The 23,809-nt window shown below is 40.7% G+C and overlaps 1 protein-coding gene across 1 annotated transcript in view; it reads left to right on the forward strand.

Moving 5' to 3' along the window:
* LOC144822155 (uncharacterized) overlaps positions 1–22,769 on the forward strand; it is a 115,737-nt gene extending 92,968 nt beyond the window's left edge. Inside the window, exons 8-9 of the mRNA XM_078679321.1 lie at positions 5,450–5,548; positions 22,438–22,769. Coding sequence (XP_078535447.1) covers positions 5,450–5,548; positions 22,438–22,589 — 251 coding nt within the window. The 3' untranslated portion in view covers positions 22,590–22,769. The remainder of the gene's footprint in view (positions 1–5,449; positions 5,549–22,437) is intronic.
* Positions 22,770–23,809: the final 1,040 nt, after the last annotated feature.

Here is a 23,809-nt window from a genome sequence, read left to right on the forward strand (position 1 = left end):
CACTAGTAATAAGGTTCAGCACCATTCATTTAAACAATCACACTATGGTGACATCACAGTCTAGAAAAATGCATAGGCTGCGAACTCTATCTCCTGGGCAAGGAGAACCCATATGATGTCAAGGGCGGTACAGAACAGCTACTGATGGGAAAATTTCACCCATGCTTTTGAGCCTGAGTTCACTTATTACTTGTCACATACAGGTGCTCGCTTTGGGTTCTTCCGCCACAACTAATAATGATTTATTAATTTCATTCATGTCTGTTATATCGTGGTCCTGATTTTGTTCAGTTGATTGTCACTTTTTGCCTTGACCCCTAGATACCTTTTGTGTGATGAGGAATGAACTTATCTCCAACTTTACCTTCAATAGACAATTCATCTGCTATTTTGAAATAAGGTTGTACATTTTGTGGGAGTGTTCTTTCTTTTGGCTAGCCAGACATGACATATTCTGTTACACTTTCCAATTCATTATCTTTCAGCGATTCTGACAACCATTCCTTTTCACTGAAAGTAGTATCATGGCAAATGTTAATGCTTGCCATCAAACAATCTTCATCATATTCATCTCCATTTTCTTGAGAGTCTGCAAAACTCATGGGTGCAGGTGATAAATAATCTGCCCTTATGTTCCTACCACCAGGTATGTAGTCAATGGTGAAATTGTATTGCAATAGTTTTGAGCTCAATCGTACATCTCTTGGGGTATGATCTTTCACAATAATTCCACTCAAGATACTGACCAGGGGTTTGTGGTCAGTTTTAAGCACAAACTTCCTTCCCCAAATGAAACACTAAAATCTCTCAACCGCCCAACAGAAACTCAACAGTTCTTTCTCAATTACTGAAAATATTTTTTCATTTAGTCTTAAAGATCTCGAAGCAAACCCAATTGTTACTTCTTTTTTTTTTCTTTCAACTGTGCAATTGTTGTACCAAGCCCATCATTGCTTGGGTCTACAGAGATAATGCATTCCCTTGATGGATCAAAAGGTGCAAGTACCCCAGCAGAAACAATTTCACCTTTTAATTTTTCAAACTCTTCTTGACTATTTTCTTCCCACACAAATTTTTTGTCTTTCTTTAATAATTCTCTTAATGTTACTGTTTTTGCAGAAAAATTCTTTATGAACTTGGAATAAAACTCACAGAGTCCTAAAAATGAGGCTACATTCTCTTTTGACTTAGGTGTAGGAGACTTGGATATACCATCAATCAAGCCTGGTCTTGGTCCACTCCTTTCTTTGATATTACATGACCTAAATACTCTATTGAATCTTTTGCAAATTCACATTTTTCTCTGTTCGCAATAACACCATATTTTTGTAACCTCTCTAAAACCATAAGCATGCGTTTGTCATGAACGTATTGGTTCTCCCCTGCAACTAAGATATCATCTTGATAGGTCACCACCCCGGCAATTCCTTCCAAAATATTCTCTAAAACGCGTTGAAAAACGGATGCCGCTGATGATAACCCAAAAGGCATCCTTTTAAATTGAAATGACCCCATTGGAGATACAAATGCCGTAAGGTGCCTTGAAGATTCTTCAAGTACAACCTGATGGTATGCATATGCCAAGTCAATTTTTGAGAAGACACTGGAACCTGAAAATGTACTGATGATGTCATCAATCCTAGGTGAGGGGTGTGAGTCAACCCAAATTAATTTGTTCAAGCTCCTCAGGTCAACACACACTCTTAACTTTCCATTTTTTTTCTCGCGATAACTAATGGACTTAACCATAGAGATGATTCTATGGGTTCTATTACCCCATTGTCACACATCTTTTTAAGAATATCTGCTAGATCTTGACGTACACTAAAAGGCATGTTTTTCAACTTGTGTTTGATTGGGGTCACCCTATCTTGTACCTTTATTCTATGTTTAAATTCTTTTATCTTCCCTAGTTTGTCCTCAAAGACGTTAGGAAATTTTTTAAACCATTTACTGGTATTATCATGGTTTTCAATTGTATCAATGTTCTCATTTTTAGTAAAGTCGTCTCCATTTCCGTCAGTTACTAATGACACCTGTACTTTTCTCCCAGGTCTGAGTGTCATGCCAAACAAACCCTGGTGATACCAACCGAGTATATTTACTCATTTTTTAGCAACATAAACCTCCCCAAATATTGTGCGTCCCTTAAATTTGAGTTCACATTCAAAATATCCAGATAACTCAATCTTTCTTCTATCATAGGTAACGAGATTTCTGTCAGGAGAGAGTAGACTACGTTTGCCCCAGACTTCACTAAACAGTTCATCTGTTATCATTGTCATTCTTGCACCTGAATCTATAAGTAATCTCAACATTTTTCCATCAGTTTCTATAATCTCATATGGATCTATACAATCTGACTCATCATCCTGTACCACAACTATCATGTCCCTAATGCTTCTAGAACAAGACTGTTCATCTTCTCAGGTGTCACTTTGATCATCTTCGATGACAGAATTTATTTTATCTTTGAGAGTCTGACACACTTTTGCAAAATGCCCTATTTTATTGCATAATTTACACTTCACACTCCTCGCAGGGCAAGGTCTACCATTTGGACTGTGTTTGGAATTCCGACACCTAAAACAAACATTTATTTGTGTAAAAAAACTATTTTTGTTCGAAAAAGAACTATTTTTGTTTAACAATTTTCTTTGGATTGTACTTTGCCTTTGAAAATGAATTCTCATTCACCACAGACACACCATTGTTTTCTTTTCGAATAAGCTCTTTGCGTGCCTTGCGTGACACCTCAATTCCTTTCACTATATCAATTGTTTCAGCAAGACTAGGATTCCTCAGAGTGAGCCATGTTTCCTGAACTTTACCATCATAACAACGTACAACAATTTGATCATGAATGATTTGGTCCGTGAAATTTTCAAACTCACACTCTGCTGCCAACATACCCAAAACTGCGACATAGGTAACAATAGATTCATCTTGTAATTGCTGCCTTGTGAAAAATTTGTGCCTGTTAACAATCAAACTAGGTTCCACATCAAATTGTTTCTCCAGTTTCTTTACAGCTATCTCAAAGTCATCCATATCTTCCTGACCTTGTGGAACTACATAAGGTGGAAGATGCTCATAAATAGACTGTCCCTCGAGCCCTAAATTGTGTTCCAAAAGAAACCTCTTACGTTCAGGTCGATATCTATTACCACCAATTGCTCCTAAGTATTTGCTGAAAGCCCTGTACCAATTTCTCCATGGGACTGGAGGCTCACCTGGAGTCTGGAGAAATGGAGGAGGAGCAGAGACATTTTGCATCGTAGCCATGACTGAATATGCAGGGCAGAAGGTTATAGCTTAAACCTCTTAAACTAATATATATATATATATATATGCATCCTACACCAATAAGAACCATATAACATTTGAATACCTATAAATTATGCTTATACCATAGATATAATTATTCTTTAAAAATGTCAAATTCTGATTCTATAGAATTCTAATCCTTGAGTCTTCTTCAGTAAAATGATGAATTAACAATTTAAATATGTTATTCCTGAACAAAAAAAAATCAATGTTATATTAAAATCAGAGTTGTAACAGTGTTCTGCGTGTGCACATCACAGATGTGCTATTTCTTGTGAAAATAAATTCTGTCTTTTAATTCTCTTCTTTTTAATCCTGGTTCGGTTGCCACTCAATTCATTAAGGTCAGCCTTGTAGTTGTTTGATCATTGGTCCTTCTTTAATTTACACTCGACTTTCTGAAGAGCTTATAATCATCTAGTCCTTTTTCTATTTTCTGCTCTCTCAGTGTTACTCGGGGACTGCTCTGCCAAGCAACATCGTTGTGAGCTAAGAAATGAATTCACTTCCAAATCAGTGTTGAGTGCATCACTGACTGTGTTTAAATTTCATTTCGAGGTGCCCTTTACATTTCCTTTCTGCTGTGTCTGTCACCCTCAACTTGTTTAGCGTATTTCTGTGAAACTCGGGCCTCCGCACACTCCATTTATATTATCTGCATTTAACTCGAGTCACAAGAAGCTTCGACGCTCTAGAAAGGATTCTCTACTGCGAGGTTGTTTACTTTGGAAACTGCTCGAGCTCTGATGAGCTGCACACTGGAGCATGTACACGTGGCAAAGATTACGTCAATCTCGCAGTTGACTTAACATGCCTGTTTATTTTTAAGACTTCAGCCTCGCGCTTTCTTTTACATTCAGTCGACAGAGTATTTATTTTTGAAACATGAGCTACCAGCTTGAGTTATAAAACACAGCAGATCTCCATGGATGCTTAAATCACAATTTTTCTCGCAATCGAAAGTCTTCACTCGATACTTGACAAGCAGTAAATTCAAGCCAGATAAATGCTGCAGGTTATTTTACATGTAGAGAGAAAGAATCGCACTTGAGAGGAAACAGGCTCCAGGATATATTTTTTTAACGCAAAACTCGTGCTTGAAGGAAAATGTCACAGCGTTTAAAGGGTGTAGAGATAAAGTGAAATTATTTCTTTTCAATCAGTTCACGGCTGGGAGCCCTTAACGAACTGTCACCTTGTAAATATACAGCTCAATTACACCAAAACTTCAAACTTCGGGTTATGTTTTTCTTTGAATACTTCACAGGTTCTTTTCAACTCTATTTCTTAAATGAATTAAGTTAAAGTCACAGATCTCGAAATAACAAATCCGGTTCACTTGTTGAAAGTGTTAAGCTTTTAAATTTTAAAATAAACAATCCAAGGTCACTCAAGATTAATTGGAGTTGAATATAGAATGAAAATATACAAGCCTGTTCCTCTTGTGAAAAAAAAACGATTTTGTTCCAAGGCTTTTAAATGTGGAAATCTTTTTCTTTTGAAGTTGTAGTTTGTAGAAACTCACTCTTTTGATGCGTGGGTTCTTCGCTATGACCAAATCGTCACCAATTTGTAAGGAAGTAACAGTCAGGAAACAGAGATACTTCTAGATGTAGAATTATTGGTCACAGCTGTTGCAGATCCCCAGTAACAGTGGCACATGGAATGTTTCAGAGAAGTCATGCATAATACATTCAAGATCCTCATGACATAAGTAATGATGTAATCTGTCCATATCACCACAATATTGTGTCGAGAACGAGGACAAAAAATTGTGAAGATAAGTGTCTATGCGAAAGCAAAGTTTTGCTATACTTAACTCCACATCTACGTTTTCCTCTCCATAACTTTATATCTATGTACCTTGAAGAGCTGCATATCTTCAAGGTATGTATATTTTGAGTTAATTTTGGTAATTTTTGACATGATATTCTGTCCGCACAATAGTTGTGAAATTGATATTCTATCAGACATACTCCATTTATATACGTTCCCACCATAACAAGGTGTGGGAGCCCTACCTACATGTCTAACCCAAAATAAATGTACACATTTTTGACAGGTTAATGCTTACCTCAGGCACAAATTGGTTTTAATCTGTATTTTTCTGACTTTTATCAAGGTAAAGAATTCATGTGTCCAATAGGGGAAAAATGCCTTTCCCCAGGAAATACATGCACCTATGAAAAATGCGTGGACCCAAAAAGGTGCATATATTCAGGTAAGTAATTCCAAGATACTTTGACGTCTTTGGCTGGATCGTTTTTTTATGTTCGGAAACATGAATGTTCTGTGCCAATAACAGGGGAAGCGCTTCAAGTGGACAAGCTACACAGCAGAGTTTTATTATCAATGGTGAGGCTAGACATTGACAGTAAAGCAGCCTACTGCTTTATTGTCAATGTCTAGGTTAATTTGTGATGAGAAGACTGTGCCACTTCAAAAACTCTGCATGCTCCATAGAGTCCATATGTCTTAGGTACATTTATTAGATTAGGACCATGATATAAAAGCAATGAAAGCAAGCATCAGGGTGGAACTTTCTAAGGACTTTATTCACAATTTATCAAGAATATGTAAACTGTGGGCTGTTAAAGAACAAAATAACAAATTCACCAATGTACGAATTATACACATTCTTAGCTGTAGAAGTCATGTCCAGTGGTATGCTGAGGTTGAACTTGATGAATGTATTTAATAGATACATCAAATCCTGAAATTAATTCAAGTAGCCATGTGTTGAAGATTTGAAGCACGCGATAGACGATGCACCCATAATATCTATACGATTCAAAACCAGAACTGATCATTATGTAAAATACGACACAAATTGTAAAGCAATTAACAACATGGCAACACAACAAGCGCACTTGCTTTCCCTTGTCCTGAGTGCCCCTAAAGAAAGCATTGGATGGGAAAGTGAGGACGGTGCCAACAAATCATTCTGACCGTATGTCAATGAGAATGTATACGTCAATTAATAATGATAATGGATGGATGGATGGATGGATGGATGGATAGTTACAAAGGGTTGGATGGATGAACAGACAAAAACAGAGGGCTTGATTTGTAAATTGCATATATATAGATAGACAGGCAGACAGTTCTGTCAGTGAAAGCGGGGGTGAGTGGGAGTGTCTTGGATGGACAGAGGTAGGACACATTGGAGTGAAAGCAGGGTGGTTGAGTGAGAGAGGGGGATTACAAAGAAGGAGGGTAATTGAAGTTGGTTTAAAGTATTTTTCTATGAGTAGTAATAATAAGCAACAATGAAGTATGAGGTGAGCAAACACACTTCTTCAGTAAATCATGCTAGGTTCAGTTTTTCTGTTATCAGTTTTGCTTACTTGGACCGCACCAGGATGCTGATTAATGGAAAAGGTTGTTTTAAGGGGCAGTGATTGCTACCAGGATGACTTTGGTCTCCAAAAGGTGAGGAGCAACTGTTTCAGCTTATGGTATTGTCTACCTTCATTAATGCATGCATAGTGCCGTCTAGTTTCTTTTCCAATAAAGGTTTTATTGGCCTGGCCTATATTTTGTTAGTACAGGCTGGTAAGAAAGGTGGCAACCCTATTCCCCAAAGGTTTTGTGGGTGATAATAGGAAGATGGGGTAGTAGTAGGGGTTGGTAAACTTGTGTTGTCATGGTCAGTAAGTAAGTCTTTATTGTTCAGTTATTGAAAATGTACAATACACTGCATGCTCACTAGATAAAGCATCATCATGGTCAGTAAAATAGTAGGAATGTGATAAGTGTTAACACCTTATCTATGGGAGAAGCTTTTAGGGTCATTTAGGTATCGAACAAAGTGGTGGAAATTTGAAGGTTAATATTCAAGGATTCCCTTTTCACATTTTAACAGAGAGAGATCTGTATCTCACATGTCTCGTGTTGGTAACCTTTGACTGTCCATGTTTCTAGTGTGATATGTTTGTGTGTTCTGTGAGTAAGAAGAAAAAGTGTTGTGTATCAGCCCAGAAGGGTATGTCTTAGGAAAAAAAGAGAAGCTCAGGTTTAATGGCTATTGGTCACAGACTTTGCTATTTGTTAAGAATTCTGTGTTGACTGCTGGGGACTGTTTGTAGTATTTGACAGTAGTTTCGAATAGGCCATGTGGACCAGGATTTCTGAGACAATGTTACATGCATCATGGAGTCTGATCTCACATGAAAGTCTATTTGTTTTTGCTTTGAATGTCATAATAGGATCACATGCAGGGTTTTGATATGGAGAAGAAGACAAACAGTGTGACAGATATGGGGTATCATACAACAGACAGAGAAAGTAAACTGATAGGATGCCACATCAGGTATGAAAGTTGTAGATCAGTGCAGTGCATTTGGTTGACAGCTCACGTAGATGCAAAATCACCTTTGTTGACACTTCAGCATTTGAATGGAAAACTTTAAAGAGTATAAATCACATTCATGTTCAACGTCACATTTAGGGGATGATTATGATGTCCACCTGACACATTGCGGTCTCGGGACTAACCGACCTCAAATCAGCGGTCCCGACACTGTAATTGCAATGCAACCGCACACTTACTCTATGGGAGCTTGTGCTGTGGCCATAAACCAGTTGTAGCACAAGCTCCTATGGAGAAATGGGAGTTTCTATTATCCCTGGACTACGTGGCCGGAACCTCAAGGTGCCTGCTACATGGTGCAGATATTAACATGGGGGCCCCCGACTCCCAACTGAAGCTCACTGAGGGATGGGGCCCTGCTAGGTGCCCCCAAAGTCACTTTCCAGCAGGCTTTTCCTATCGGAACGCCCAACATGAAAAGCCTGTCGGAAACGGACATCAAAATCCCCACGGGAGAAAAGCTGTCCATAGGTCATTCTGAAAGTTGCCCAACTGGCCAACGGCTCCTTGAGCTTTGCGAAGACAGTTAGAAGACTGGCTGGTTTACACTAAATCATAATTGGGTGGCCGCACCATAAACCTACCATGTCGGTCGGTAAGCCTCCGATGAGCGGTCAGAGGCTTACCGACCGACATCCTAATCACCCCTTAGATGCAATACTGCCTTTAGGTAAGAAACACTTTTATGTGTAAACTAAGCAGTATTCTGATGTCATCTTTAGAAGCAAAACTACATTTAGGTTCAAAATCTTCCTTAGATTAACATCATCAGGAGTGTGGTAATAGTTTAGGTAAGCAAATCACATGTAGTTGTAAAAAAACATTCAGGTGAAAAATCACACTTTAGTCAATATCAGTAGAATAGTGGAAATATTTTTAGGGCAACATCGCATTTTGGTGCAAAATCACCTTTCATGGAGAAACATTTATGGTGCAAAACACGTTTGCATTTAAAGAAAACACATTTAGGGCAAAAAAACATTTTGGTGCAACACTGCCCTTGTTTAAAGTCAGTAGGAGGGTGCTATCATATTTAGGTACAAATTCACACAGTGCAGAAATGAAATGTTCACTTCAAAAGCTATTCCTCATCACCTTTGCTTGGCACCACATTGAAGTGCAAAATCACCCTTCATGGAATATCAGCATTGTAGCTTCCTGTCATAGGCACTTGCCAATAGGAACACCAAACTTGGAGAGTAAATTTACACATCTTTATTGTGCTGCGTGTAAGTCAGAACTCAACATTCTTTTTTTTTTTTGTTTAAGAAGTTTTTATTAGCATTTTTTTGGATTCACTACAATACAAAGGTCATAAATAAGTCGAAAACCAATAATATACAATAAAGAGTACCGAAAACAATTGCATTGAGTGATAAAACCAAATGATAATCAAAAGAGATATATAAAGGTGGAAAAAGGAAAAGGGGAAAAGAAGAGAGAAAAAGAAAAGAAAAAAGAGGAAAGAGAGAAGAGAGAGGAAAAAGAAAAGAGAGAAATGGAGAAGAAAGAAAGAAAGAAGTAAGCAATAAGTGGGAAACCACAGAACCATTCAAGGAAAAGTGGTGGAGGAAAGATAATTGGTAAATGGGCCCCAAAGAAGATCGGATTTAATTTTCAGGGGACAGAAGAGGAGGAAGCAATAGCAATCCTATGTTCATCACAAACAAAATTCCACCAAGTGTGAGCAGAGATTTTTGAATTATCTTTCCAACATAATAAAATAACTTTAAACGCAAGAGAAATAAACAAGTCCAACAATTTTGCAGAAGAAGGGGTAGTATCAACTTCCGGAGACAACGAGCCCAGAAAAATAGTCTGTAACAATAGCTGGGCAGAACAACCAAAAACTCGCATACATATTTTCCAAACATGCTTCCAAAAGGATAAAACAGGGAGACATTCATAAAGCATGTGCTTAAGTGTCCCAGTATCCTTAGAACAGGACCAACAGAGTAAAGAAGAGGTTGGGGAAAACTTATGAATACTAACTGGAGTTAAAAGTACTCTATGATATAGAAACAGTAAAGATTGGGTAATACGAGCAGCAGGGGAAACTTTAAACAATTTGGACCAAATTCGATCCCACAATAAGACAGGAAACGAAATATCAAGATCGTTTTCCCAAGCAATCTCAACAACTGATTTAGTACGGACAATATCAGTGCACAATAACAGTGTATAAACAAGGGCAGCCTTAGGTTGCTGAGTGGAGAATAGAGGAGAGAGTGAAGAAGTAGGCATAAAAGGGGGTAAGACAGCAGGTAAAGAGAGGGTATCCAAGTGTGATTGAATAGCAGTTGTGATAATAGTATACTCAGAAACATAAGAAGAAGGTAAATGAAATAGCTGTTGCAATTTCGGGAACGGAATGAGAGATTCCTTATCAAAAAATTGATGCACAAATAAAACATTCTTTTCTTTCCAATGCTTAAAATAAAATGATTTGCCTTTATAACGAAGAAATTTGTTATACCAAACAACTGATAAGAAAAAACATTGCAAAGAGGATAAGTTAGAAGAGAAAACATTGTATAACACTGTTTGTGAATATTTTATGAGTGGAAATTTGGTTAAAAAAGTACAATTTGACATAAAAACAATATCTTGAAAGGAAAAATCTTTCATTAGAGAGCGTTCCAGAAGAACCCATGAGGGCACTGGGGCTTCATTAAAATCATAGGCCAAAGAAAAAGATTGTTTTATCAAAAAGGCAGAATGATACAATTGAAAATTAGGAAAGCGAACTCCACCTTCAGATTTAGGGCGAGTCAGCTTCTGCAAAGAGATACGGGGAGGCTTGTTGTTCCATAAGAATTTAGAGCAAAGAGTTTTTATACGTGAAAAAAATGCAGTTGGGATTTTGAAAGGAAGCATAGAAACCGTATACAGAACATGGGGGGGTAATCATCATTTTAATCGTATCCAATCTGCCCCACCAGGATAGGAACAATGGGGACCAGAGTTGCAGAAGGGAAGTGATTTTTTTCATGAGGTTTTCAAAAGTGAATTTAAGGGTAACTTTCAAGGAGGGAGCAAACCAAATGCCAAGGTATTTGATTTTAGAGGGGCACCAAACAAAATCAGTATTGTTAAACATGAATTGATAGCACAATGAGTTAAGTGGGAGGACTTCTGTTTTAGATAAATTCAATTTATACCCCGAGACAGATGAATAAATTCTAACCTCCTCCATAAAAGGTGGGAGAGAAGATTCAGGATTTGACATGTAGACTAGGACATCATCCGCATAAGCAGACAATTTAGTTTCAGTTGAGGACAATTTAAAACCCGTGATGGCAGGGTTAGAGCGAATTCTCTCTAGGAAGGGTTCAAGACATAGAACAAATAATAAGGGAGATAGGGGGCAACCTTGCCGGGTGCCTCTAGATAAGGAGAAGGATTTGGAAAATTGATTATTAACAAAAATGCTGGCCCGTGGAGATGAATAGAGCAGCTTAACCATTGAAATAAAAGAGGGACCAAAACCAAACCAATGTAGGGTACGGAACAAAAATTGCCAGTTGATACGATCAACCGCTTTTTCGGCATCTAAGGATAATGCCGTTAAAGGGGCCTTCAAATGTTTGCTATGAGCAATGACATTAGAAAACATACGAGCATTATCTGCAGCAAGGCTGCCTTTGACAAAACCCACTTGGTCCGTTTTGATTAGATGGGGGATAAGGGAATCAAGCCGGGATGCAAGAATTTTAGCAAAAATTTGGCAGTCATAATTAATTAAGGATATAGGACGATAATTTTTACATTGGGTGTGGTCTTTATCAGGCTTCGGGATAATGATAATCAATGCATCTAAAAAGGATCCAGAAGCCTTTGCACTCAAAATAAAAGAGTTGAAAAGTTGAAGGAGTTTAGGAGCAAAAAAAGAATGAAACGAGGAATAAAATTCTACAGGTAAGCCATCCGGACCAGGAGCCTTTGAGCGTTTGAGTGAGTTAATGGCTCTAGTTACCTCCTGGATAGTAATGTCATCTTCCAAGAGAGCAAACTCATTCGGTAGGGTTGGGGGAGAAGGAAGGCCCTCAAAAAAGGAGGATAGGTTCGCATCAGAGGGGTGGGTATCATCAGTATATAAGGAATGGTAATAGGAGTGGAATACATCAGCGATGTCCTCATCCGCTGTAACCAATTTGTTTATAGCATCATTGAAAATGGGGCCTACATTTTTACGTTCAGACTTGATTTTCAAGTAATTCGCCAACATTTTTCCCGCTTTATTTTGGCCACCATGAAATTTGGATTTTATTTTAAGAAGGGTGTTACAAGCTTCATTGGTAATAATCTTATTGAGTTCAGTTTTGGCAACAATTAAGTCATGAAGGGATGAGGAAGATTTGGAAGAAAAATACAAATGCTCAAGATTTTTAATATGACGTAGTTGGTCATCGTATTTCTTCCGATTGATTTTTTTTTGTTTGGCAACATAGGAGATAGTAAAAGCTCGGAACGCAGCTTTAAACGCATCCCAGTTATTGGGAATGGAGGTATCAGAGGGGACATTAAAAGTAAAAAATTCATCGAAAAATAACACACTTTCTTTCAAAAAAATGGGGTCTGATAAAAGAAAGGCGTTAAACTTCCAACGACTAAATTTGCAGGATATAAGGGAAAGATCCAATGAGGTGGTAACAGGGGCATGGTCAGAAATAAAAATGGAACCTATTGAAGAGTTTTGAATGGAGGGGAGTAAGGATTTACTAACCAAAATGTAATCAATTCTGGACCGTGTATGATGAACAGAAGAGAAAAATGTATATTCTAACACATCCGGGTTACACAATTTCCAGAAGTCAAATAAAGGACGCGAAGCAATGGCAGAATGGAAGCTCCTATAGGTTTTGTCAGGTTGGAACTTACAGGAGGACAATCGATCAGAGAAAGGGTCTAACCACTGGTTAAAATCTCCGGCAATAACAAAGTCGGGGCAATCAATAGAGGAAATCAAAGTTTTGATAGTAGTCCAAAACTTAGGGTCAGGACGTACCGGGCCATAAATATTGAGTAAAACCAAAGTCTTATTATAAAGAACAACCTTAGCCATTGCCCAACGTCCTTCATCATCATGTTGAGAGGAAATAATTTGAACATTCAGAGTTTTGTGAAACAAAATAGCAACTCCCCCCTTCTTACCAATAGCAGGAGAAAATACAACCTGCCCCACCCATTGTCTTTTTATTTAAGCGATTCAACATCAGAACAGTGCGTTTCCTGAAGGAAAACAAGTTGAGAACCAATTTTGGACAAATGAGACAATACCTTTTGACGCTTAACAGGATGACCAAGACCTCGGACATTCCACGACACAAAGTTACACACCATGGAGTAAAGGAATGATGGGCGACACGCAGAGAACACACATGGTAAGGGAATCACTACGAAAAAGGAAACAACAAAGGCATAAGTGACATGTGAAGAGATCTCGCAACATACAATAAAACCAAAGGTAGGTGCAAATGAACAAGGCACAATACATCATGGAGAAAAGTAATCGAGAGAGAGATTGCAAAGGGATAGAGAAATATCGAATAGCATAGAGAGGGAGAAGAAAAATATGAAGACAAAAAGAGAAAATAGAAAGAGGAGAAGAGATGGAAAAAAGGACAAATAGAAGAGGGAAAAAAGGAATCCGATCAAGGCAAAGATGCCTGAGCGGAAAAGTAAAGAACAAGAAACACATGAGGGACACAGATGCACCATAGAGGGGACAGAACCCCACAAGCTACCTAGAAGAAGGACATAAATATGGATAAGAAAAATAGTGTAAGAGCAAGGATATTAAAAATAGGGATGGAGACGGCAGAACAGAATCAAAGAACGGCTATGTAAGAGGAAGAAACGGTAACGAGAAGAGAAAAAGTAAACAAAGGAGAACATCAGAAGACAAGACTCAAGATAACATTAGATAGCAGTGTCCATTGTTGAAGGAGAAATACTCTGTAGATAGGAATGAAGACGCTGAGGATCATCAAAGGACCTGGTTCGCCCATTGTGTGTGATCTTGCAGAAACACGGATGTAAAATACCATATTGGATGTTGAGTTGACGCATGAGGGGTCGTAGATTCAAGAATTCTTTCCTTCGGGCATTTGTTGCATTTGATAGGTCCTGCGAGATAAAGATGTTATGACCGGACCACTGAAGACGTCTTTTAAGTCTGGCAGCCTTTAGAACAGTCATTAGTTCCGTGAATTCAAGAAAAAGCATAATAATTCCACGAGGTTTTCCAGATGTAGAGTTAAGACGACCGAGGCGATGAGCTCTTTGAATGTTAAGAGGTTGTGACGCAGGTTGTAGATCCAGGAGATCCTGTAAAAAAATTTGCATGAAAGACACCATGTCGGACCCCTCAACATTTTCCGGAATACCGTAAACTCGTAGGTTGTTTCTCCGATTACGATTTTCCAAATCCTCGGTATGAAGCTTGAGCTTGTGGATTTCTTGCTCCAATAGTGGAATTTTAGTAGAGGCATCATGAAAGTCACTAACCCTCTGTTCCAAAGTTACTATTTTGCCCTCCATAAGAACCCAGCGGTCCTCTATTTGCTTAAGTCGTTCATTCGTGGCAGTCATGAACGGTTGAAGGCCTCTAACCTCTTCAAGGATGGAGTCCAGAACCGGATTGGAGGAGGACTTGATGGGTGAGGGTGGATCATTTTTAAGTCGTTTAGGTTTAGTGCCAGTTTGTAAAAGTTTGGAGTCATGAGCCATTGTAAAAGCGCAGGAAGAGTCAACAACGCAAGGTTGATTATGAAGAAAGAAACGTTGAATCCCACACTGAGGAAAACTTGAAACTAGTAGCAGTAAAACCCCAGTGAGAGAATAGTAAATATGAAATATAGCGGCAACAATGGACACGCTAGAAAATAGAAGTTGAAAGAGTGATGATACGTATCACATAGGACAGGCTGTCAGCAAGTTGTGAGAGAACGTGACAGAGAAAAGTCCCATTAATGTGGAAAAAATAAAAATATCCAACATCATAGGGTGCAGCAATAAGGAGCAGTTCCAGTAGATAATCGAGTAGCAGGTGGAAAACATGAAAAAGCTGAAAAAATTGTAGCATTTGTGTGACAATCAATGGAAGGGCAGCATCACACAAAATGGCGGCATGTTCTCCTGTCAGAATATACCTCAGGCAGACGCTGAAACTTCAGGCAAGGCATAAAAGGGTAGCGTAATAATAATACAGCTGCATATATTGAAGGAGGTAATGTCTATAGGCTGTAAATGCGTCAAAAACACAGCCGAAGTGACAGGGCGGCAAATATTACCGCAAAGCAAAGTCCGCGGTCAGGCACTAAAATGGCGCCCGTCCGCGTCGCGGCAAAAAGGAAAAAAAATTACCGCTGGCTGGAAATGATGTTACACGGCACGAAATCCTCCCGGAACAACTTCCTCATGACGGCAAAGTCTTCCGCTGTTCCTGGAGCCATTCCATTCCGGAGAAGAGACGAGGAAAGATGCTCTCACGGCATCTGCGGGTCGAGTCCAATGCGGAGCTCACAGGTATTCCGTCCTCCTCGGTGGGCGCGCAAGCCACGCCCCCCAGAACTCAACATTCTAAGCCTGCCTTCAACTCGTCCTTCCAAAGCGTACGCCACAGGCCTATGATATACTCTGGGACCTAAAGAGCTCCAGCGTTCTTTTATTACAAGACACTACAAGCTTGTCTTCGGGAGACTCTTCAGAAGCACAAATCCCATTTAGTTTCAAAATCTCCCTTGGTGTATCATAAGCAGCATGGTTTTATTATATTTAAGAGTAACAGTAACATGTAGGTGTAAAATTGCATATCCTGCAAAATCACTATTGTTTAAACATCAGCATGAGTGTGTAAACACTTTTAGAATTACATAGATGCTTTCCATCACTGTAATGCAATGGAGTATAAGGACTCATTAAGCAGGCAAACTAACACACCTAGGACTATATTACTCACAGGGATCACCTTATGAAAGGGGCATTGTACGCAAACAGAGAAAGTGCACCTGTGAACTCGAGCTACCCTGGGTGCACTGCATTCAATTGAAATACAGAGCAGCTGAATGGATGAATGAATTAAATTATACTTGTATAGCGCATGGCTACCCTGAGGCCTCCCTGCGCTATTTGATAGAAGAGCAGAAAAAAGCAGAGGCCGTGCTGTTTAAGTAAGTATCTTGAAGAGATGAGTTTTTGGAGCTTCCAGAAGGCCAGGAGGTTGTTCTTTCATAGAGTAAGGGGGGAGAGTGTTCCAAATCTTTACGACATTATACAAAAATGAGCGTATACCCCATCTGGATCTTCGAATTTTCTTGGGGGTGGCCAGAGATAAGGAATTGGAGCGCAGGGTTCTGTGAGGAAGATAAGAGGTGACCAGGGAGTGGTTAGTAGCCGGACCGGTCTTCCAGATGGCTCTATGAGCTAGGCACATAGCCTTAAACTGTATCCTGGCTGGGATAGGGAGCCAATGAAGACTCTTCAGTGCTGGTTTCGCAGATTGCCACCGCGGAATCTAGAGAAGCAGGCGGGCTGCGCAATTCTGAGTTAGTTGCAGTTTGTGAATGGTTAATTGAGGAGCTCCAAGGTATAGGGCATTCCCGTAATCCAGGCGAGAGAGTATGAGGGCCTGTACCATAATTCTTCTCTCCTGGAAGGGGAGTAGGTAGATGATTTTCCTCAACATACTCATCAGTCCATAGCGAGTGGCTGAGAGCTTGGTGGCTAAAATCAAGAGAGCTGTCAAGCCACATGCCAAGGCTCTTGATCTGCGCCTTTAGAGGTGGAGCCGGCCCAGGCATACCGGCGACAGAAAAGCGGGTACAGGAGACGGCGGGTTGCCCAAGAACATGATCTCCGTTTTGTCCCCGTTGAGCTTGAGGCAGGAGAGTTCCATCCAATTGGCCACCGCCTCTAGGCAAGGAACTAGGGTGCTAGTCGACCCCTCAGAGTGATTTAGTGCTACCACTAACTGAGTGTCGTCTGTGTAGGTGAAGATCTTAATGCCGAATGGATGGACAAACTCCGCCAAGGGGCTCCTGTAGATATTAAAAAGCATGAGATTCAGGGCAGAGCCCTGCGGAACCCCACAGCTGAGAGGTAACCGGGAGGACACCACATCTCCTTCAAAGACTTGAAAAAAACGGTCACTGAGGAAGGACTGGAACCAAGAACATCTATATAGAAGCTGCTCTGTGTTTCACTGTGCAGGCGGCTGCCCGAGTACACTTACAAGAGGGGAAAAAGATCCCCTTAAAGGTGAGTTTAGTGATTGACCATGGGACCCCTTTTTGCTCCTCCTTAGGGCTGCCCTCTGGGGCCGCACTTATAGTGAGCAACGTCTTTTGTGAATGGCTTTTTGCCCTTGTGGCCTGGTCCACAATATGGGAGAAAAGAAATTCCCTCATTTGCATGGGGCCATGCCCTCATACAAACAAGGGAACGCCCTCTCACTATAGCACTGCCGCACATGTGCACCAGCACTAACAGTATTATAAAAAGGGCTGCACAAACGTGTGTAACCCCTTCTATAATACCAAAGTGCCCAGGCACACACAAACCGGGCACACATGCCTGTTACACCCCCAGGGCACATTGTGTAGTATGGACTCGAATAACCCTCTGGAATTATCCACAATATGAAAGATACTTTCTTCAAACAATGGTCTGACCCAAGCCCCTGTCTCTGTATATTTGGGTGCTGATAAAATGATTTCTAGGAGAAGTTAAATCTCTCCATAGGGAGGTCTAAAATATTTTTTTTTACATACAGTGTTGCTTTTCTGTGTGGAAAAACTATGTTCACCAATGATTCAATGACAAAGTCAGGAGGTCTGGAGTTTGTGACTAGTTATGACTGAATGTTTGGGAGTGTTAAAATTGACTTGTTATTATATATATTTTTTTGTAATGACATCAGCAAAAAGTTGAAGTAATGAATAGAAAAGAAATAAATTGTGAAAAATTGAAAATAGATTTATGAACCAATTTCTTTATGTGTTCTTAATATTGTGTAAAGTTGTGTTCTAGTGTTAGTTTGGCACTCCAATCTAGTTAAAAAAGTAATAGCTACATTAATTATTTGTTGTAAAGCCATTGGGTGTTTTTCCTTTTTCAGTCATGGTAAACTCACAGGTTCATGTCCTATAGCTTGCCCAACTAATTGGATGCATTCTTTCATTCACAAACCACTGTTTAATTATGAAAATGTTAACAGTAAAGCAATAAAATACAAACTGGTTTAGACAGAAGCGTTATAAATACTATCCCTCAATTATGTTCCCCTCTATCAGAGTTGTACCCTAGTAAGATATATTGAACATCTGCTTTTTTTTTCAACTACAGCAAGGTCCTGCTAAAAAGAGGGACAGGCGTTTTTAAAAGAGAGCCTGACCTGTCTTACAACACAGACATTTTTTAGGTCTCACCTAGGCAGAGCATGTGTTGCATCTCTGAGACATGCTCTGTATCCCCTCTGTGGGCTTGCATCCCGCCTATTGCTCTTCAATCATTTCTTGGTTCGGCCTTCCCAAAGGCTTGCTTCTTTGTGAGTAATCTGTGTTTTTGTCCCTCCTTCATGTGTCTTGCTAGCTCCCACAATGCAGCGGCCTATTACTTTCACTTTAGTCTATTTCAGTTCATGTATGCGCACAATTTTTTCTCTAAACAACTCTATAAATCGTGGGCCAGATGTAGGTAATTCTAATTTACCGATTCATAAATACCAAATTTTACCGATTCAGTATTTATGAATTGGTAAATTAGAAGGTGGGAGATGTAGGTAATATTTATTTTACAATTACCGATTCGGTAACAGTCGGTAAATACCAAATCGGTATTGCCCATTGATTCCTGTGGGCCTTGAAGCCCATAGGAATCAATGGGCAATACCGAATCGGTATTTACCGAATCGGTAAATACCGAATTCAGCAAGGGTGCACGGGGTGTCACTTTGACACCCTCTAGCACCCCGAATACAGGCACCTGTGCCATGTGGCACACATGCATGCCCTAAGGGCATGCCTGTGTGTCACATGGCACAGGTGTGCATGCACAGATGTGCATGCACAGCTGAATTCGGTATTTTACCACCCAATAGGATTGGGTGGTAAAATACCGACTCTTAAGGGCCTGTGGCACTCTTAGGAGTGTCACCTACATGTGGATTTACCGAATCGGTAAAATTACCGATTCGGTATTTTACAGAATCGGTAAATTTATCGAATCGGTAAATTTACCGATTCTGTAAAATGATGGCCCCTACATGCCGAATCCTAAATACCGGTTGGTAACGGCCGAAATCGGCCGTTACCGACCGGTATTTGCTCTCCTACATCTGGCCCCGTGTTCTTATCTCGTCTATTTTCTATTTTCCGAGGGTACCTTTTTCGTCCACCCACCTCCTCCCGCATCTCTGCTTGCCCCCTCTGTCATCTGCCACGCTTTCCATCTCCTCCCCTCTGAGTCCCTCTTTAGCATTCCATACCCTCATTACAACTGCTTCCTATGGAGAGCTACACACACACACACACACACACACGTGAGACAGCCAATCATCACTCAGAGGCACAATGCATTAACAATAATTATCGTAACCATAAATGCAAACCCCAAACTTAACAGCTATGTATTTATTAAAAGGATCTGTTAGTACACAGTCTTGCGGCTACCCCACATGTTCCAAAAGTTAACATTCAGGAACAAGGAAAGCAGTTGTGCGAGCAGTCTACTCCATCTTCTCGTGCTACATCAGATGATGCTGCAAAAGGTGATTGATTTACAAATATTGATTAACACTTTGACATCAAACCGCATCAGGAATAGCCCACACCAGCTACTACTTGTAGCATATGTTGTGATGGATCTGGTTGAAAAGCAGCGAGCTCTGTATATTGTCAAAGCTTTCTGCTTTTCAATTAATTTTATATATAAATACCTTATGTATATAACTTCTGTACTGAATGGAGGCTAAAATAAGACCCTATATCCTACTGAAAGAACCAAGGGCCTCATTTATGAAAAGTGACGCATCGCTGCGAGAAAACAACGATGCGTCACTTTTCTTTTGCGCCCTTCTTGTGACCTCAATGATGCGCCATATTTAAAATATGACGCATCATTGCGCAAGGAGTTGCAGATACGTTAGTATTTCTGACGTATCTGTAAGCGCAAAAGTGACGCATTGCAGGAGTGTGTCACAAAAGTGATGCAACTCCAGCATTGCATCCTTTCACATGGGGCAAGCCCCATGTGAAAAGGCCTGCGTCAGTCTTACGCCTGCTGTGAGGCAGGCGCAAGATTTTGACGCAACCCTTTCTTGCGTCAAAACGCCCCCCTTGCATACATTATACCTGGCGCAGGTATAATGTGGCGCAGGGGTTTACAAAGTGACGCATCTACCTAGATGCATCACTTTGTAAATATGGCGCAACAAGGCACATTTTTTACGCCACTGGTGCGTCACAAAAAGTGACGCATTGGCGGCGTAAAAGTGACGCACAGCCTCATAAATGAGGCCCCAAGCCTCTATGCTTAACATTGCTAAAATGGCTGAACAAGAGTATTCACTTTAGATTGCCAAATAGAATTTATGTAATCTGCAGTAGTGGTATCCAATGCCATTGAGGTAGTGCATGATATTACTGCTTCAGCTGGCTAACATCGACAAAAAACATTTGCAAAGCCAATAGGTTTATTGAGGCAGACAAAACCTCCAACAATCATCACTTAATTAGCAAAACATGAACAACTATTTTATTAACACAGACACTTACTATCCACACAACTACTGTGGAACAGGACACAAAAAATAGAACCTCTCGCAAAGGCACAACCTATTGGCTTTGTCAGTGCTTTTTATTAGTAAGGGCTTGCACTGCAGCTTCTGAGGCTCAGTTGTGCTCCACACCAGACAGCAGCTTCTCCTTCAGACCCTCTGTGCCCCAGTCTGTGCACCAGTAGCACTGAGATTGGCTTGCACATCCCAGCTCCACCTCTCCTGCAGCCATGCTTGTCAGGCTTAGACTCAGCTATTCTCCCGCAACCCTCCACCCTCTAAAGAACATGCCTTCCCAGCCTCTGGGTCCCTGAACTACAAGCATGGCCGGACTAGGGCACCATAAGCAACCCTGGCACAATTTCTGACACCAGCCCGCTCCCTTCCCCTCCTCGTGTAATCTCCCTTTTAATGCATCTAATCTCCCTCTGTGATGCTTTAGCCCTACTTCCCCCTACCTTTCTCCCTCTCTTGAAGCCCCCCTCTATCTTCTACTATTATGCTGCAGTTATCCTCGGTCAGCGGGGGGAAGGGACAGAGGTTCCTGCAACAGCCCAGGCTTCCAAAACCAGCCCACAAGAGCTTCAGCCCACCAGCTGGGCACTCTGGGGGAGGTGAGGGCTTTGCTGCAAGTAGTGTGAGGGATCCTTGCACTGCAGCTTCCCTCATGGTGGTGGCCCCTCTCTCTCATGTCTCACTTGCCACGGGGCACCTGTTCAGCAGGTCCCCCATCACCTCCCCCTTGTAATGGAAGATGGAGCTGGGAATGTCAGCATCACCATTCATAGGGAGCCACGTGGACCTGCACAGATTACATGCATAGCTGGTTCTGCTGGCATTGTGGGTAAGGGTTTGCAAGGCGGTGGCCCAGGCTTATGTCCTTCTGCTTCAGACATGTGCCGCTCCCACCCTCATGCGGGCGGTGGTCGTTTTGCCCCAGCCTTTCCCATATGAGCAACAGGCATGGTAGACCAGCCCTTCCAGCGTAAGGGCGTTGCCGGTGGCTTCCATTACTAGTGCCTCCTGGCTCTATGGATGTATGACGTTACAACGCATACTTTTACCACGCATACCTTTACAACACGGTTTTTACATCGCAAACCTTTACAACGCATAGCGCTTAGAGGTGCTGGATAGTGGTAAGTATAATTTTCTATTCCAACTCCAGTCCCCGTGGACACTAGGGAAGGTGTTGGATAGAAAATTAAACTTATTCCCTATCCTAGAGCGCCCCCCCCCCAGCGCAATGCGTTGTAATGGTATGCGTGGTAATGCCTGTGTTGTAATGGTAGTGCGTTGTAGAAATTTCGTTGTAAACGTTGTTCACCGGCTCTATCTACCACTGGCTACTCCAACCTAAGCTTCAAGTCCAGATGAAAAAAAATGTACCTATCTGTAGACGGATTCCTATCATTCCTGCGCCTTTGCTATTCCTGCTTCTGAGACATAAAAACATTATCTAAGTTATCACTGCTACAACTCTCATCGACTGCATGATATTTGCAGGCTAGCAATTCTAGGCCAGCCGTACAGGTGTGTCTAGCCAGACCTCAACATAAGGTGGGCTGCATCAACGGCGTCTCTGTCACTTCATGTGTCCAAGGCGGGAGTGTTGTCTTGTACACTAAGACGCCGATTTCACGAGCATTTGATGTCACTTGGCACTAACCTTTTTAGTCGTTGCTGGCTTCTTATGGAAGCGCCAACTGGTCACATTTTACCACAGAGATCGAGCCAACAAAAATCTAAAACTCGGGTTTCAAAATCACAACAAACATGCTGAAAATCACCTCTGAAACTCTTTAAATGTGAGAATTCTTTAAATGTGCATATTCTTTGGGACAAGCCTGGACTGGAGTTGACTGTCTTGTGGATTGACAAACCGGACCCTAGCTAGGATGATCCTAGGGTCATTCATCAGTGGGATAATTTGCTTTTCTTAATATTTCTTATTTTGCAGAAACTACGTACCGTGGTTGTAAAGAGTGCGCAGACTGCTATGGAGAAAAGAAAAGTTATGTGTGTGCTAAAACAGATGTAGCCCTGGCTACAACAGACCTGTGCCACGGCCTGAAGGCCTTCATAGGCACCGCCACTGGAGGAGGAAAATGAAGGGACCGCGGCAGTGTTTTCAGCTGAAAGTTCGTTACGTCGATGTCTTTTGCATTATTAAGTACCACCTGGCAAGATTGAACGTACCTGGAGTTCAGGAGATAAATGTTTCTCCAATTTAGCAATGATTCAGAAGTATTCTTCATTAAAAGTAAAATAAAGAATTTTAAAAGCCCCCCACATGAGTGATCTGTTTGTAATTTTTGATTCTCACCGAATCACTGCTGAGAAAAAACATCATTTGGTAAATTAACTAAAGAAAAATAAATATTTTAATAATGTAATTAAATTTAAATGTTAATTTAAGTTTTGAATTGATCATAGGTGTTTGGAGTTACCAATCAGGATTTCTTGACATAAGCATAAGGATTGTTCATTGACCCGTTATGGCAGGCCATGAGATTGGGGACAGACTTGGTAGTTCTACTCACAAAAGATATATCAAGTCAATGGAGGGTGTTCTACGCATATATACCACTGGTGTACCTTGGTGGTCACCTTTGTTGACCTGCACTGATGGTCGTCACTCACAAACTCACTAAACAGGAATATAGCTTCATAGATGCCAAATACAAAAAAGCCAACCAGTGCTAAAGTGCTTGCGCTCTCTCCCTAAAACATGGTGTGGCCTACACTTGATTTGCACATTTAATTTACTAGTAAGTCCCAAGTAAAGTGGAGCCAAATATACCCAGGGCATGTAAATTAAATGCTACGGGTGGGACTGCAGCACATATTGTGCCACACACTAAAATAGCCCTTTAAAACAAATCTTTGGCTCGCTGCTGCAGACTGTAGTGCAGTTTTAAACTGCCATTTCGACCTGACAAAATAGTCTTTTTGCTAGGTCTAAATCGTCCTTTTCAATACATGTGTCAGGCTTTAAACAGCCTATAGGGCAGAGTACATTGTATTTAAAAAGTAGGCATGTTTTACATTTCCTGGCAGTAGAAACATTCTAAATTTGTTTTCCTCTACTGTAAGGCCTATCACTTCAATTGGATGGCATTAGATTGCCTTATTAGATTTAATAAGTGCTAACATTTGATTGGGAGCAGGTCCAAATATTATGGTTGGACTCAAAGTAATTGTACTTTGAAACCCTTTTTAATGGTAAAGTCAGAATTGAAGTCACAATTCTCAAAATGCAACTTTTAGAAAGCTGGCGATTTCTTGTCTTAATCGTTTGGTTCCTGCTGCCAGTGTGACTGTGAATAGCT

This window comes from Lissotriton helveticus, chromosome 3_1 (genome assembly GCF_964261635.1).
Source record: "Lissotriton helveticus chromosome 3_1, aLisHel1.1, whole genome shotgun sequence".
Taxonomy (NCBI): Eukaryota; Metazoa; Chordata; class Amphibia; order Caudata; family Salamandridae; genus Lissotriton; species Lissotriton helveticus.